The sequence below is a fragment of the Phaseolus vulgaris genome, chromosome 8 (genome assembly GCF_000499845.2).
Source record: "Phaseolus vulgaris cultivar G19833 chromosome 8, P. vulgaris v2.0, whole genome shotgun sequence".
NCBI classification, from domain to species: Eukaryota; Viridiplantae; Streptophyta; class Magnoliopsida; order Fabales; family Fabaceae; genus Phaseolus; species Phaseolus vulgaris.
The window spans coordinates 36,979,401-36,995,817 of NC_023752.2; the positions used below are offsets into that span (position 1 = coordinate 36,979,401).

At 47.3% G+C, this 16,417-nt stretch overlaps 1 protein-coding gene across 1 annotated transcript; it reads left to right on the forward strand.

Annotated features, from left to right (window-relative positions):
* The first annotated feature begins 12,360 nt into the window (after window positions 1-12,360).
* Window positions 12,361-14,180, forward strand: LOC137825042 (uncharacterized). Its single transcript, XM_068630716.1, has 2 exons — window positions 12,361-12,598; window positions 12,775-14,180. The coding sequence occupies exons 1-2, from the start codon at window positions 12,361-12,363 to the stop codon at window positions 14,178-14,180; spliced, it is 1,644 nt and encodes a 547-aa protein (XP_068486817.1).
* The last annotated feature ends 2,237 nt before the right edge of the window (window positions 14,181-16,417 follow it).

Below are 16,417 nucleotides of genomic sequence, written 5' to 3' on the forward strand. Positions count from 1 at the left end.
ATTGGCCATCCATGAGAGAAGATTGCAAGAAGTATGCCCAATGCTGCAAACAATGCCAGCAGCACGCCGATTGGCACAAGGCACCTCCCGAGGAGTTGAAGTCGATCTATAGCCCTTGGCCATTTCATACTTGGGGAATCGACATCCTGGGACCTTTTCCACTGGCGATCAGGCAGATGAAGTACTTGGTGGTGGCGATTGAGTATTTCACCAAGTGGATTGAAGCAGAACCAGTGGCCCAGATCACCGCGCACAAGATCGAAGGCTTTGTATGGAAGAATATTGTGTGCCGGTTTGGAGTGCCTAAGCGCCTGGTATCAGATAATGGGACTCAGTTTGCGAGCCACCTGTTGAAGAAGCTTTGCGAAGGGGTCGGAATTCAGCAAGTGTTTGCATCCGTCGAGCACCCTCAGACTAATGGCCAGGTGGAATCAGCTAACCGAGTGTTGCTGAGAGGTTTGAAGAGAAGGCTCGAGAAAGCCAAGGGAGGTTGGGCTGAGGAGGTACCCCGTATAGTTTGGGCGTACCACACCACCGAGCAGTCAGGAACCCATGAGACCCCGTTTAGCTTGGTCTATGGGTGTGATGCCATGATTCCAGTCGAGATTCAGGAGAGCTCGCCGAGATTCCAGAACTTTGTAGAGGAAGACTCGAATGAAGAGAGAAGACTGAACCTGGATCTGCTGGACGAAGTCAGGGAGGAGGCAAGGCTGAAGGCTGAGGCGGTGAAGAGAAGGGTCGAGCGGAGGTACAATTCTAAGGTGATGCCAAGGCAGTTTGGAGAAGGCGATCTGGTGATGAGGAAGGCCCACCAGTACGAGATGGAGAACAAACTTTCACCCAAGTGGACTGGACCGTTCAGAATAACCGAGGCACTCGGGAACGGAGCCTATCGCTTGGAGACGCTGGAAGGAGGGGCGATCCCTCGTACCTGGAACGCCACACACCTGAAGTTGTACTATAGTTGAGAGCTTTGTAAGTAAAGACAAACACAAATGTTATATTACAATGTCTCTGTTAAAACAGTTTCAAGGGGGCACTCTTTTTTCCCTAAGGAGGGTTTTTAATGAGGCCACCCAGTAAAAGAAGAGTTTTCGAAAGTATAAGGTGTTTTCAGATTGCATATGTGTTATTTCCAAAAGTTTCGAAGAAAGACCTTGTCATTTGTACATGATTCAAGGCACGAAAAGATATGTCGCGTATTTTCTAAAGTTTTGAAGTCCTCATCGTTTTTCGGCGATTAAAGGCACCAGTTAAGTTTTTAAAGTCCTCATCGTCTTTAGGCGATCGGAGGCACCAGATGGAAGACCTCAACGCCCTCGCGCGTTTTGAGGCAAGTTAAAGACCTCCTCGCCGTTGAGCGAGTGCAGGCGAGAAAGAGAAAAAGTCCTCCGTGTTTCTGGGAGCGAGAAGATGTAACTCCCGGGGCAACGTAGAGGCAAGTTAAAGACCTCCCCGCCGTTGTGCGGGCGCAGGCGAGAAAGGTCCTCAGTGCATCCAGGGGGAGGAGATGTACGCCCTGGGCAAGTTGAGGCACCGGATAAAGTCCTTATCGCCGTTGTGCGAACTAAGGCCCATCAAAGACCTCCTCGCCGTCGAGCGAGTGCAGGCGTGAGAAAGAAAAGGTCCTCAGTGCATCCAGGGGGAGGAGATGTACACCCTAGGCAAGTTGAGGCACCTGACAAAGTCCTTCTCGCCGTCGAGCGAGTTAAGGCCGTTTAAAGTCCTTCTCGCCGATGAGCGAGTTCAGGCGAGTAAAAGTCCTTCTCGCCGATGAGCGAGTTCAGGCGAGTTTAAAGACCTTCTCGCCTGTGCGCGAGTATGGGCAAGATAAAATCCTTCTCGTCTTGAACGAGTTCAGGTATGGCGAAAAGGGTGGAAGAAGCTTGAAAGGTGGCTAAGGTAGGTTCGAAGAGAACGCCTAGCCAGCCAGTCTTTAGCTCTGGGGTTCAGGGAGGCAAAGGAAGATCCCAAAGGGCATTTCTGCCTCAGATAAAGAAATGACTGCCAAAGCCTGAGGCTAAGGAAAGCTGGTGTTGCCAAGAGGTCTAGGTGATCGCGAAAAGTTCAAACACGGCGAGAAGGTTGAAAGACTTGTTTGATAAAGCGGGTCAAGTGGGACGTTGTTTGAACCAATGATTGAATCACAGTTCATTGCTTGGAACTTTTCTTACGATCAGGTTAGTGCCTCAGGGGTACAAGTTGTTTAAAGCGATTATCACTTAAGTTCGAATCGGCTCGAAGCGGTTACGCCAAAGGTCATGTTTGCAAAATCGCTAAGTTAAACGCAGCAGAGTTAAACATACAAAGAAAGTAAAACGCTCAAAAGGAGTCAGAAGAAATGTCCAAGTTTCGCTGATGAAATAAGAAGTTGTTCAAAATACGTGTGCAAGAGTTTTTTACAAAGTAAATACAAGTGAATTCATAAAGAAGCAGATGGGGTAGAGTTGGTTGAGCCTTCGGCGGGAACGACCTTTCCATCTACTACTTCATTGTTTAATGACACCATGCTGAGGTCGAGATCAGGGAATAGGCATGCGAACTGTTCTCGAGCGGCGTCAAACCCGGCAACCAGAATCTGAGCGGAACTTAGCTTAAGTTCTTCAATTTGCTTCTGAAATCCTTCGACCTGCTGCCTAAGCTCCTGGTTCTGCTGCTCCAGCTCTTCGACCTGTTTTCGGAGTTGTTTGTTGGTCTCTTGAGCTTCAAGAAGGTCGTCAGCCACCTTCTTGGATTCTGTTTGAGCTTGAGCCAACTCGGCAGCCATCTTCACCTTCTCTTTGTTTGCCTCGGAGAGATCAGCCATGGCGTCATCTCTTGCTTTCTCTACTTGCCCAAGTAGCTTCTCACGGTCGATCGACCTTTGCTCCAGCTTCTGTACCTTATCGGCATTGGCTTGAATTTGAGCCTCCAGGTCTCTCGCCTTGGTACGTAGAGGCACGATTCTGCTTTCAAGCTCGACTTTTTCTTGGGCAAGTTCATGGAATTTGCAGCGAAGGTCAACAGCTTCCTTGCGCGCAAGCCTAAGCTCGGTGTTTAGGGCATCCTCCACTCGAGAATGTTCCATCTCCGCGAGCGTTAGGCTGAATGACACCTTCTCCACCTCGACCTTCATTGTGCTGTTCTCGGTCTTGAGGTTGTAGATGTCATCCTGTAGCCGCCTGGTGGAGCTCTCCACAGCTCTTGTTATGATTGACGGGATATCCTCTGCAATGGTTTTGAGTTTAGCAGTCAGAGGTTCCCACATCCTCGTGACCTCGAGGGAAAGATTTGCAGCTTGGAGAGGCGCCAGGGGGGCTTGTTGAGGGTTCTCGTCGCCGCCTTCCTTAACAATATTTTCGGTGGTTGCTTCTTGGCGCGGCGACGCAATCGGGGACTCGGTGATTAGGATTGGAGAGGTGTGAGCGACCTCATCCCCGATTGGAACGACTCCTGCAGCTGAGGCGTTGGAAGGAGGGCCCCCTCCTACTGATATATGTGGAGTAGAGGCGCTCAGGGGGTCCTCTAAGAAGTTTGGCTCTTGAGCCCCAGTTGCAGGTGGCGCAGTGGCCAATGGAACTGCTTGGACTGGTGGTGAAGGGGCTTGTGGTGCTGGTGGTGAAGGAGGAGGAGCGGGTGTTGATGGTGGTGTTGAAGATGGAAGAGGGGGCGGGGCAGGTGGAGAAAATGGTGCCACCCTCTTCCTTTTTGTGACAAGGCCATCCTCCGTGACCTCGTCGTCCTCTTCCTCATCCTCTTGGACAACTTGGGGGGCCTTCCGCTTTGGCCTCTTAAGGACCAGTTTCTTTCGTTGGGCGGGCGCCTTAGGCGGTGATCGCCCCTGGATGATGGCCTTCTCGACCGCTGAGTTGGGAACCGTCTGGGAGCCGGTCGCCAACCCATGATTGCGGGCGAGCGCCTTTAAATCGGCGAGCATGTTCTTACCCAACATGGTGTCTGCATGAAATGAAAGTGTATAAGTTAGCTCAAAGGAGAAAGGGATAAGTGTACAAGACAATAAGACAGCAAAAGCAGGCATACGCAGAAAAGATAAAACCAAAGTCTTGTGTGTATCGCACAAGACGCCCAGAAACAATATCAGAAGCAATGTCAAGACAAAGGTGTAGCGTCCTAACCTATTTGAAATTCCAACTGGTCCTCAAAGAACTCGAAGGAAATCAGGGTGGGGGTCAAGAATGTTATGTGGGCATCTGCCACCCTCTTCCAGAAGAGACAAAGGTCTCTGTCCAAAGCTCCCATGCTATCAGGACTTCTGGGCCTCCTGAAGCAGCTCTTGGACTCCTTTTTCCCCTTGTCCACCCAGTACAAGGGGAAACCGTCGAGAAGGGAAGGGTCTTTGTCGTTTGCGCGAACCTGGATGAATTTCCCCTTCCAATCCTTGTACGACTGCTGGAAGATGGTGAAAATGGATCTCCCAGCAATGGCGTTCAGGCTGACCCACAGGCGATCTCCTGGGTGCTTGGCCTCAAACAGGAATAGAAACACGTCCATTGACGCGGGCAACCCCAGGTGGGCGCACGTTACCTCAAAAGCTCGGACAAACGCCCAGCTGTTGGGGTGAAGCTGGGCGGCAGCGATATTGAGCTCGGTTAAGAGCTCCCTCTCAAATCGAGTGAGAGGAAACCTGAGTTTAACCTTCTTGAAGAGAGTTGTGTAGACGAAGCAGAAGGGCCCGTCGGCGCTCACTTTATCATCGACGCACACTGGCAGGGTGGCTGGGCAAGGCAGCACCATCATTCTCTCATCGTGCTCCTTGTGGAATGATTGGTGGGCCTCGTCCCCATTGGTCAATCGCAGAACCGCTCCCGCGGTGTTCACCGACGACGTTTCCTTTAAGAGGGTTGAGTTAGCCCATGAGTATAACGTCTTAAAGTCTGGCAGTGGGGTGGGGGCTCCTCCGGCGTTTGGTGGAGTCGCCTGGGCCAGAGTGGTTTGAGAGGGCGCGGGCCTCACAGCCTGCGAAGAGGGAGCACCACGAACTTGCGTAGAGTCGTGTGCTTGTGAAGGGGGGTTTCGCGCTGACGGAGGGGGGTTCGGGGTGATCTTCGTGCGAGTCATGGTAGCAACTGCAAACGAAGGAGGAAGGAAAAATAATCAGGAGGGTTACAAAGGCTGACTCAATCATGAATGGAAGGTGAAAGACGAACGAATGTGAGTTCGTTGCGACAATCGGCAAAGCCCTAAGTCACGCAGAAGGAGAAATGGAAAAATAGCTCACAACGTATGCACCAGACAGTTATAGGATGATGCAAATCGGTGAAAATGCAAGAAAACCCAGCAGATGAAGGAAAGTAGTTACCTTTCGATGATCGGGAGAATGTTGAAGGGAGGTGGTGATCTAGAGCGTCGAGGAACGTTGAGAGCTTTTCGCAGAAAGAAATGAGAGCGTATGCAAGTGTGAAGAAAGTGATGGAACAGTAGGAGCGTAAGGGGTTTAAGGGTTTTCGAACGGTTTTGGGAAGCGCTAACGGCAGATGAAGATGGCCGTTGATGAGGGCCACGTGTCGAACGATGCGCGAAGAGTTTGGTGGAGCGTCAGAGCAGCAGAGAGTACTACCGCTTGGAATTCTGCGCCCACGCCACGTAGACCGGTGTTAACGAAGGCTTTTTCAGTCTTTTCGCTAGACAAGTCTTCGCTTAAGACTGGGGGGCTTGTGTACCGCCCTGATGGTCGGATGCGATGACGTGGCATCCTGTTACAGTGTAGGCGTGTTGACAAGGCGCCAGGTTGGCAGTTGGGAAGGAAGTCGGGAGGCACGTGTAGTCGCCGATAGTTAAGTTGGCGTGTTCCGATCTCCAGCTTACCAGAATAGGCGATCGCCAGGATGAAAGGTGAAGTCGCCAGATGCAGACTCAGACGACCAGGCAGTCGGAGATCGCCAGATCAAGCACATCGCCGAAGTTAAAGGAGAAGCAGATTATGAAGGCGGCCGGCGAGACCACAGGGAAGGTGTATGAAGGCCCTACCTCGCCAGTTTCAGTAGAGATCGCACTCCTGAGTTAGCTATGCACTGGGCAGCACCATGCATAGGTAACTTAGCCAAAATGAGAGTAGAAGTAGCGCCAAGTCAGGGAGCCTCCAGATGATGGCACGTGTACAGTTGGATACGAGCCACGTGTCCAAGTCTGTAACTGCCAGGAGAGAGAAAACCACCAGGTATATAAGAGTTCCTAACAGATTTTCTAAGGTACGCACGTTCAGTTCATACACTTTACGCTTGCGAGTGACAGAGCTGTTTGTGAGAGAGATTTGCACGGTTCCAGTTCTTAGTATTTGGTGATACCGCCACTGACTTGAGCGTCGGAGTGCGATCGGCCGCAGCGGCGCCGTATCGTTTCTTTGCAGGTTCTTGAGATAGATCCAGAGGAGGAACGGAGGTGAGAAGCGGCGCGCACGTTGATCCTTGGACGAGGCATTCTCCAGCGCTCCGGTCAACAGGCAGGATCAAGGTTTGATGGTCTATGCATGGCTACTAAATGGTGCCACCAGTCTGGTATGCTGGTGTTGGTTAAGTTGTTGACTGGTTTGGTGGTGTGCTGGTCTAATTCGTAAGTTGGAGACGCTGGCCAGGTGGAAGCCAATGGCCTTTTGCACAATAGTTACAGGGCAATTTCAAGCAAATGTAGAGGTTTGATGGTCTATGCATGGCTACTAAATGGTGCATCTGCTGTGATGCCAAAGTTGGAAGAGGAAAGGGGGTTGGTGGGTGCTCCCAATATGTCCTATGGTAGGAAGCATTGCTGGCAAGGTTGTTAGAATATATGGCTTTAAACTAGAGGGGGGTGAATTGTTTAAAGAGAGTTTTCGCAAACTTTTAAGCCTTGAATGAAAATATGATGGAAACCAAGTAGAGGACGCCCAAGCCCATGACGCCCAAGCCCAAAGAATCACTAGGAGCATGGCAAGAGCTTTGGGACAAGAGTGTCAAATGATAACTCTTCTTATTTCTATTGTATAGTGTAGGTGGTGTGGATATTAAATAAATAGGTGTGAATGTACTAGAGAGAGTCACATTGTCCATGTGACTTAGTGGGAGGGTGTAGGTGTCATATAGGAGGTGCCAAAACTAGAAAGGAAGTCACACCTTCCTCATGCTCTAGTTGGCGCCATTTTAGTGTCATTTAGGGGGGAATTTGAATTTGATTTAGCTTCTCATTTCAGCACCTCTTAGGCTATAAATAAGGTGCTTGCCTTTGTAAAATTCAGAATTGGATAATTGATATAGAGAAACTCTACTCATTTGGAGAGAGATTTGTGTGAGATTTGGATCTCCTTGCTTAGTCTCATCTTGTGAGCTTTTGGAGAGCTTCAAGTGGCGGCTTCCTTCACTCATCTTGGGACTCCATCACCAAGTGGCGTGAGCAACTCCAATTCCCATTCCAGCCGATCTTCAATCACCTAAGTCTCCTTCATTTCATCTCCATTTCTGTTTTCAATCGGTAGTATAAAGTGCTTAAGTGTTCTTCATCTTTTCACCGTTTAATTTTGTGTTCATATGTTGTTTCTTAAGTTTCTGTACGGTGCTTTGTGTTCTTGGTTCAGTTTTGATTTGTAATCTTGTTCCATGGATGATAGCACTCTTATTTGAGTTTGGAACATCATTTGGACGACTATGTCTCCATTGATGATTCCTGAAGCTTCCTTGAGTCCAATTCTGTTTTCAGCATTCTCTTTTGTTCTTGCTTTCCTTTCAATTCCGCCAAGTGTTTGTGATAAGGACATGGCACTCATTGTTCAATGAGTTTGGCTTCTCTCTTGGATGGCATTATCCTCCATTGAGATGACCTTAAGTCTCCTTAGTGTTGTTTCTTGTTAAGTGTCTATCCAACTCACTTCATGTGGTATCTAGAGCTATGGTTGTGTGCAAAAAAAATTTTGAGTTTCTGGACACTTTGATTCTGTTTTTGTGATTAGTGATTCTGTTTTTGTGTTTTTTGAGTATTTCTTGCTGTTTTAATTGTTGTTAATACATTGTGCTGGAGTCATTTTAATTTTTGAATCCATACTTGTTTTGTCTAGTCATGTTTTTTCCTATAATGTCATCAATTTCTTGTAGTCTTTTTCTTGCTATCTTTAGTTGATTGCTTTTATTTGAGTACTAATTTTGGTTTCTGTTTTTTCTTGATCCTTTGGTGCATTTTCTTTTTAGTATTGAGTTCATGCTTGTGTATTAGATCTATACAAGTTCTTATTCATCATTTCTATTGTGTCTTTGTAGTTTCTTTAATTTTGTTTTTCATTCCAGTATAGGTCCCTCTGTTTTTCATAAAAATGTGCTGACTGTTTGGTTTATCAAAATTTCTGTGTTTACTGGAAAATTCTGAAATTCTGGAATTAAGTAGTTTGAGGTGTTACAAAAGAGTGAAAAAACGAAGTACATCAAAACTCAATATACAAAAAAAATGATAAATGAAATACGAACAGTGTGTAATACTGCCGAAAAAAATACGGTAATCTGGCAGTGATTTTGCAAAATTTATTACAATTAATTGGCGTACTGTTTTTGAGTTATTCCAGTGCCAATTTTTAGATAACATCTTGAATTTCCAGTGGTTACATTTTCACATTCCAGTTCGCTTTCTACAGTTCCAGTTAAATTTTTTAAGTCACACACGGTTTTTAACAAAAAATTCCAGTAGGCGGTTTGTGAAAGACTTTAGTACAATTGCCGCACCATTAAATGTCATAGTAAAGAAGGATGTGGTTTTTAAGTGGGGACAAGAGCAAGAAAACGCTTTTCAAACTTTGAAGGAAAAATTGACTAAAACCCCCATTTTAGCCCTTCCTAACTTTGCTAAGACATTTGAAGTAGAATGTGATGCCTCTAATATAGGCATTGGGGTTGTTTTCCTTCAAGACGGACACCCCATAGCTTATTTTAGTGAGAAACTCAAAGGGAGTCATATCAATTACTCCACTTATGATAAAGAACTTTATGCTCTTGTTCGAGCTTTGCAAAATTGGCAACATTATCTTTTTCCAAAGGAATTTGTGATCCATAGTGATCACGAGTCCCTTAAATATTTGAAAAGCCAAAGCAAGCTTAATAAGAGACATGCTAAGTGGGTGGAGTTTATTGAACAATTTCCTTATGTGATCAAACATAAACAAGGTAAAATTAATGTGGTTGTCGATGCTCTTTCAAGAAGATATACCTTGTTAAATGTTTTGCATGTTCAATATTTAGGATTTGATCACATAAAGTAACTTTATCATGATGACCTAGATTTCTCTCTAATCTATCAAGAGTGTTCCAAGGGAGGTCACAAAGACTTTTTCTTACATAATGGTTTTCTTTTTAAAGAAAAAAGACTTTGTGTTCCCTAAGGATCCATAAGACAATCTCTTGTTAGAGAGGCTCATGAGGGTGGGCTTATGGGCCATTTTGGGGTAGCTAAGACTTTAGAAACATTGCATGAACATTTCTTTTGGCCTCACATGCGCAAATCCGTACATAGCTTCTGTGATAAATGAAAGCTAAATCTAAACTCCAACCCCATGGTTTATATACCCCTCTTCCTATCCCTACAATGCCTTGGGTTGATATTTCTATGGATTTCATCTTAGGACTTCTCAAGACATCGAAGGGTAAGGATTCCATCTTTGTGGTAGTGGACCGTTTTTCTAAAATGGCTCATTTTATTCCATGCAACAAAGTGGATGATGCATGCCATATTGCAAATCTCTTCTTAAGGAAGTTGTTCGTTTACATGGACTTCCTAGAAGTATAGTATTCGATAGGGATTCCAAGTTCTTAAGTCACTTTTGGAGGACCTTATGGGGGAAACTTGGCACAAAACTTCTTTTTTCTACTACTTGCCACCCTCAAACTGATGGTCAAACTGAAGTGGTTAATAGAACTTTGGGTAAAATGTTGAGATGCTTTATTTCCGGGAATCCAAGGGTTTGGGAGGATTTACTACCTCATGTTGAGTTTGCTTATTGATCCTGCCGGTTGACCTGAGTGCACGAGTCTTGCCACGTCAAAGGTCTCTCCTCTTGATCAGCTTCGCACCACGCTAGCCTTTGCTCCTCACGCCCTAATCCCTCGCAAGAACCTGAAGAAAACAAAGTGGCGCCGCTGCGGCCGATCGCGCTCCGACGCTCAAGTCAGTGACGGAATCACCAAAAACTCAGAGAGAATATCTCAACTCAAGGAACCGTGCGCAATGAATCTCAGTGTACTAGAAAGTATTCTGAAAGCGTACCTCAAAAGTCTGTTAAGTGTTCCTTATATACCTGAGCACTTTCTCTCTCCTGACGGTTACACCTCTGGACACGTGGCTCGCATCCAGCTGTACACGTGTCACCATCTGGAGCTCCCTCCACTTGAACGTCACCTCTACTCTTCAAGTCATTCGACTAAGTTACCCATACAAGGAGTAACTTGGTGCACAACTTACCTTGGAGCGCGACCCTTTAAGTGGCGAGTACGGGGTGTCACCATGCACACCTTCCCTGTGGTCTCGCCTGCCGCTATCAGGATCTGCTTCACTTGCACGTCATGCATGCTCTGGGAAACTGTTCCCTTGCCTCGACCTCTGGCTAGGGAATGATCATCTGATAACCTCATCCTCCACTGCTGCATGATAAGCATATCATTGGCGCCTTCTTCGTACTTGTACCCCTTGAAAGCCTTAGGCAAGCTTTCTTGATCTTTCGGCGATGTGCCCCTTTCGGCGGTCTCTAACCACCTGATCTCCTAGTACTCATATATGGCGACTATGGCGCAACTCTGGCGACCGCCAATTACACACACTAGAGATCGGAGAGCGCCAAATCAACGATTGGCGACTACACAGACTTCCCGATGTACTTCCCTTCTGTCAGCCAGGTGTCCCGTTCAACACGCCTATATTATCGCTTGCTGCCACGTCATCACTTCCGATTACCTGATCGGTACACAAGCCCCCCAGTCTTAAGCTGAGACTTTGGCCAGCGAAAAGACTAGGAAGTCAAATCATCGTCGATCTACGTGGCGCTTGTACGGATCTCCGTACGTTCGTACCCTTTGACTCTCTGACGCTCCACCAACCCCCTCTTTAATCAAACGACACGTGGCCTCATCAACGGTCGTTTTTAACCGTCGTTTGCGCTTCCTACAACGTTCGAAACCCTTAAACCCTTCGCGTTTTTCACTGTTTCATCATCTTTCTTCATCCTCAAGCATTCCAAACGCTTTCTCTGCGAACCACGAAACTTCTCGTCTATCTCAATCTCCAATTTTCTTCAGCGTTCATCCGATCATAAAAAGGTAACCCTTTTACCCCTCCTATTGACATTTACTGCATTTTAATCGGTTTGCATCATCCATTAACTGTCTGAAGCATACGTTGTGGGTTGTATCTCTTTTTCTCGTAACCTAAGGTTTCGTCCTTGATAACGTCTATCCCAGCGAACCCTTATTTGTTCGTTCTATCCTCTTCGTCCTCAATCGAGTCATTCTCTGCTGTCCTCATTTTATCCCTTTTCTTTCCTATGCAGTTCCTGCGATGGCTCACACGAAGTCCACCGCTAATCCTCCTTCTTCATCGCGAAACCCTCCGCCCAAAACTTGTAGGGTTGTCCCTGGGACAAATCCTCCATCAACACGCAAACCCTCACGAGCCTCTGGTGCTCCCTCCACACAGGCTGAGAGGCCTGCCTCTTCTCATGCCAACCCTACCCAGGCAACTCCACCACTCGTCGGAGGAGCCTCCATTCCTCCGCAAGACTATAAAGAGCTCTATCCTTGGGCCACCCCAACTCTGCTAAAATAGACCTCCTCAATAAATACTGAGTTGGGCGTGCACCGACTGAAGAAAGGAGATCAACCCGACCTTTCATTTCACAAGGAGCATGATAGCAAAGTGACCGTGCTGCCTTGCCTCTCGGGAGAACCGATCTGCGCGGACGATAAGGGGAACAACGACAAGTTGTTCTGCTTCATCTACGCTACATTGTTCAAGAAAGTGAAGCTTAGGCTTCCTTTTACTCGTTTCGAGAGAGAGTTACTGACCGAGCTCAACATCGCCCCTGCCCAGCTTCATCCCAACAGCTGGGCGTTCGTAAGGACGTTCCAAATCCTCTGCGCGCACTTGTTGTTGCCAGCCTCAGTCGATGTCTTCCTCTTCCTTTTTTAGGCAAAGAATCCCGGAGATCGCCCCTGGGTCAGCTTGAACGGGATTGCTGGGAGATCAATCTTCTCAATCTTCCAGCAATCTTATAAAGACTGGAAAGGGAAGTTCGTGAAGGTGTGCCAAAACGATCAAGACCCCTCATTGCTTGACGGCTTCTCGTAATTGATAGTTTCTGATGAATGGAGATGGCTATGGGGCCTACCTATGACTGATTTCCCTTACAGGTCCTAAAGGCATCAGATGACTGGGCACATATCCGCCTCTGGTGATGGGACAGATGGATCGAAGTATTGGGTAAACAAGGGGAACAAGGACTCCAAGGACAGCTTTAGGAGACCAAGAAGTCCTGACAACATGGGGGAGTTAGACAAAGATCTTTGTCTCTTCTGGAAGAGTGTGGCTGCTGCCAACATCACCTTCCCTACTGCCTCAATAATTCCCTTCGAGTTCTTCGAGAGCCAACTCGAAATACACATAGGTTAGCCCCTACTTCAATACCAAGACTCTTGCTTCGTGTTAAACTGACTTAGCATTTTTACCCTTCTGTATAGGCCTTGATCATTAATCCATGTGCTGCTTGTGTTATCTCTGTATAAATATACTTGTATGTTCTGCTTCTGTTTTGGTTGCTCATCTATCCTTTACCTTGTGCAGATAACATTTTGGGAAAAGGGAAATTGGCGGAATTAAGGGTGATCACCCGATCCCACAAGCTCGCGGCGGGCTCCCAAGCTGTCCCCAACCCGGTGGCGGCGATCGTCGCTACCCAAGGCAAAACTCCTCCCCGAGGTCCAACTTCTTCTGGGGTACTACCCGCCCCAGAAAGGAAAAAACTAATCTTGAGGAAACCCAAAAGGAAGACTCCTCAGGTGGTGCAAGAGGAAGAACATGACGACGAAGATACTGAGGATGGCCTTATTACTAAGAGGACAAGGGTGGCCACCTCTACACCACCTACACTCCCAACACCAACACCGCCCTCACCTCCAGCTCTGCTAGGACCAGTCCAAGCAACACCCTTGGCCGTCGCGCCCCCGATAGTTGAAAGCAGCGACCCTTACTACGTGGAAAACCCTCCAAGCGCCTCAACACCGTTTGTATCTGTCGGAGAGGGTCCTCCTTCCACAACATCCATCGCTGGGGCCGCACTAGGAGAAGATGAGGGCGCTCAAATTTCGCCAATACTGATAACAGAATCCCCGACCTCACCACCACGCCTAGAAGCTCCCCTTGCTTTACAAACTCAAGAGGGTGGTGGTGAAAGTCAACATCAAACCCCGCCAGTGCCTCAAGCATCAGCCTCAAGCCTCCCAGCTTCCTTCGAAGAGACCTTGGGACCCTTCACAACCCAACTGAAGACCATGGCGGAAGATCTTCCTTTGCTTGTATCAAGAGCTGTAAAGGCTTCACTCAAGAAGCTTCAAGAGGAGAACTCCGCGCTCAAGGAATCAAATCTGATGATAAGGGCTGAGGCGGATAAGCTCACTTGCAACCTGCTGATGACTGAGATGGAACACTCAAGGTTGGAGGATGCATTGGACGCTGAGCTAAGGAACACACGCAAGGAGGCCTCCGATCTGCGCCAAAAACTGCACACCCAGCTTCAAGAGAAGATTGACTTGGAGAGCAAATTAGTTCCATACAGGGTCAAGGTTGCAGATATGGAGGCTGCACGAAAAGCTGAAGCTTCCCTGGTGGAAAAACTTGAGAAAAGGTCGGTAGATAGGGAGGTCCTTCTGGGGAAGGTCGAGAATGAAAGGGACAAGGCTCTCGCCGAGCTCGCCGAAGCTCGCGAGGAGACCAAAAAGATCGCTGCAGAGCTGGCCCAAACTCGGGACGAGAGCAAAAAAGCTGCTGAAGAACTTGCTCGATCTCATGAGGAGGAAGAAGGTCTGAAGAAGCAAACTCATGAGCTCGAGCAGAGCGCTGCTCAAGTCCTCTCCGCTGGGTTCGACGCCGCTCTGGAGCAAGTAGCATGCCAATACCCTGAGCTCGATCTTTCCATGGTGTCGATCTGCAACGAAGTGGTGGATGGGAAGATTGTACCCTCCGAAGACTAACTGCCTCTCCCCATCACCTCTTCTTTGAAACTTGTCGTTCATCTTTTGTTTGTAATAGCTATTTGTGTATAGACTTGTTTTGACGTTGCTTTATATAATTTTCATTTCATGAATATCGTCTTTCTTCTTACCTTGCATACTTTTGCCTCTATTTGTTGTGGGGTTAACTAGCGTAACCAGTGAAACTCACTCAACTGCATTAACTTAGCAATACTCGGGCTCAACCTTTCATACACTGCTTTTAACTTGAGTAAACTGTTAATCTTATAACAATTTACCAAATTGTTAATTCTAAGTAAACTTGAGCAACTATTAACTCTTTAACCGATGATATTTAACACAACTTGTGAACTTTAAGGCAACAAACCTTAGCATAAATCACTTACAAGGCAGCAGGTTTTAACTCAAACTAGTATTAAAATACAGTTTACCTGATCTGCCAAGCGAGGTGACCTCTTACTCCTGTCATCGCCTGGAACTGATCGCCGTACAGCCCACTTGCTATCTCATCCTTCACGCCGTAGGGCTCTGGCGATGCAGTCTTTCTTACTTTCATAACTTGATCATTGTGCCCTCATCTGGGGGTAGAGGCGCCTTTCAGATCCTTCTCTACCTCCCTGAGTTTTAGAACAATGATCTGAACTTTTTTAAGTCGAGAGGGATTTTATCTACCTTCGCGCTGCCTGCTAGCGTGGAAGCTTTATCTGGTCGTACTGGGCCAATATTGATGTTTCACTTAAAAGGGGAAAGGGGTTTTCGATCAACCTTCCCTTCCCGCCGTTTAAGGTCACAAACACCTCTGACTTTTCAGTTCATCTTACCTGAACTCACTCCGAGGTGAGAAGGACTTTTTCTGGTGCCCTAGTTTGCCCAGGGTGTACATCTCCTCCCCCTTGGATGCATTGAGGACTTTTAATCTTGCCTCAATCTGCTTATGCAAAGAGGTCTTTCGATCTGTTCTTGCCTTCACTCGCTTAAAGGCGAGGAGGACTTTCTCGCCTGCACTCGCTTGAGGGCGAGGAGGACTTCCTCTGTTCTTGCCTGCACTCGCTCAAGGGTGACGAGGACTTTTTCGCCTGCACTCGCTCGAGGGCGAGGAGGACTTCCTCTGTTCTTTCCTGCACTCGCTCAAGGGCGAGGAGGACTTCTTCTGTTCTTGCCTACACTCGCTCAAGGGCGAGGAGGACTTTCTCGCCTGCACTCGCTCGAGGGCGAGGAGCACTTCCTCTGTTCTCGCCTGCACTCGCTCAAGGCGAGGAGGACTTCTTCTGTTGCCTCAGGACGCACGAGAGCGTTGAGGTCTTTAATCATCACTGGTGCCTCCGATCGCCGAAAGACGATGAGGTCTTTTAAACTGTTTAACTATTGCCACCGATCGCCGAAAAACGATGGGGACTTTAAAACTTTTAACTAGATACCGCCAATCGTCGAAAAGCGATGGGGATTTTAAAACCTTTAACTGATGCCGCCAATCGCCGAAAAACGATGGGGACTTTAAAACTTTTAACTAGAAAGCATGCAATCTTAGAAACTTTAAACTTGAAAACTCTTCTTTATTGGGTGGCCTCATTAAAAACCCTCCTTAGGGAAAAAAGAGTGCCCCCTTGAACTGTTTCAACAGAAAGCATGTAAATCTCTTCATGTTCGTCTTTACTTACAAGGCTTTAACTGTAATATAATTTGAGATGCGTGGCGTTCCAAGTGCGAGGAATCGCCCCTCCTTCTAACGTCTCTAAGTGGTAGGCGTCGTTCCCAAGCACCTCGGTTATTCTGAACGGTCCCGTCCACTTAAGTGATAACTTGTTCTCCATCTCGTATTGATGGGCCTTCCTCATCACTAGTCGCCCTCTCTGAACCGCCTCAGCATTACCTTAGAGTTATACCTTCGCTCAATCCTCCTCTTCACTGCTTCGGCCTTCACTCTCGCCTCCTCCCTGACCTCATCCAGTAAATCCAGATTCATTCTTCTTTCTTTGTTCGAGTCTTCTGCCACAAAGTTCTGAAATCTCGGTGAGCTTTCCTGGATTTCAACTGGAATCATCACATCCATAAACCAAGCAAAACGGGGTCTCGTGGGTTCCTGACTGTTCAGTGGTATGGTACGCCCAAACTATGCGGGGTACCTCTTCTGAAGTGATTCCAATAGCATAGAAGAGAATGATTCTTGACATTCTTAGGAATCACCTTGAGCTGGACATTATTGAGGCACTTTTCTTAGAGTTGGATCATTGTTCTAA

Coding starts and splice junctions, on each gene's coding strand:
- LOC137825042 (XM_068630716.1), top strand. CDS start 12,361: ATGACTGGGCACATATCCGCCTCTGGTGATGGGACAGATGGATCGAAG. Junction 12,599..12,774: donor CCAACTCGAAATACACATAG/GTTAGCCCCTAC, acceptor TACCTTGTGCAG/ATAACATTTTGGGAAAAGGG.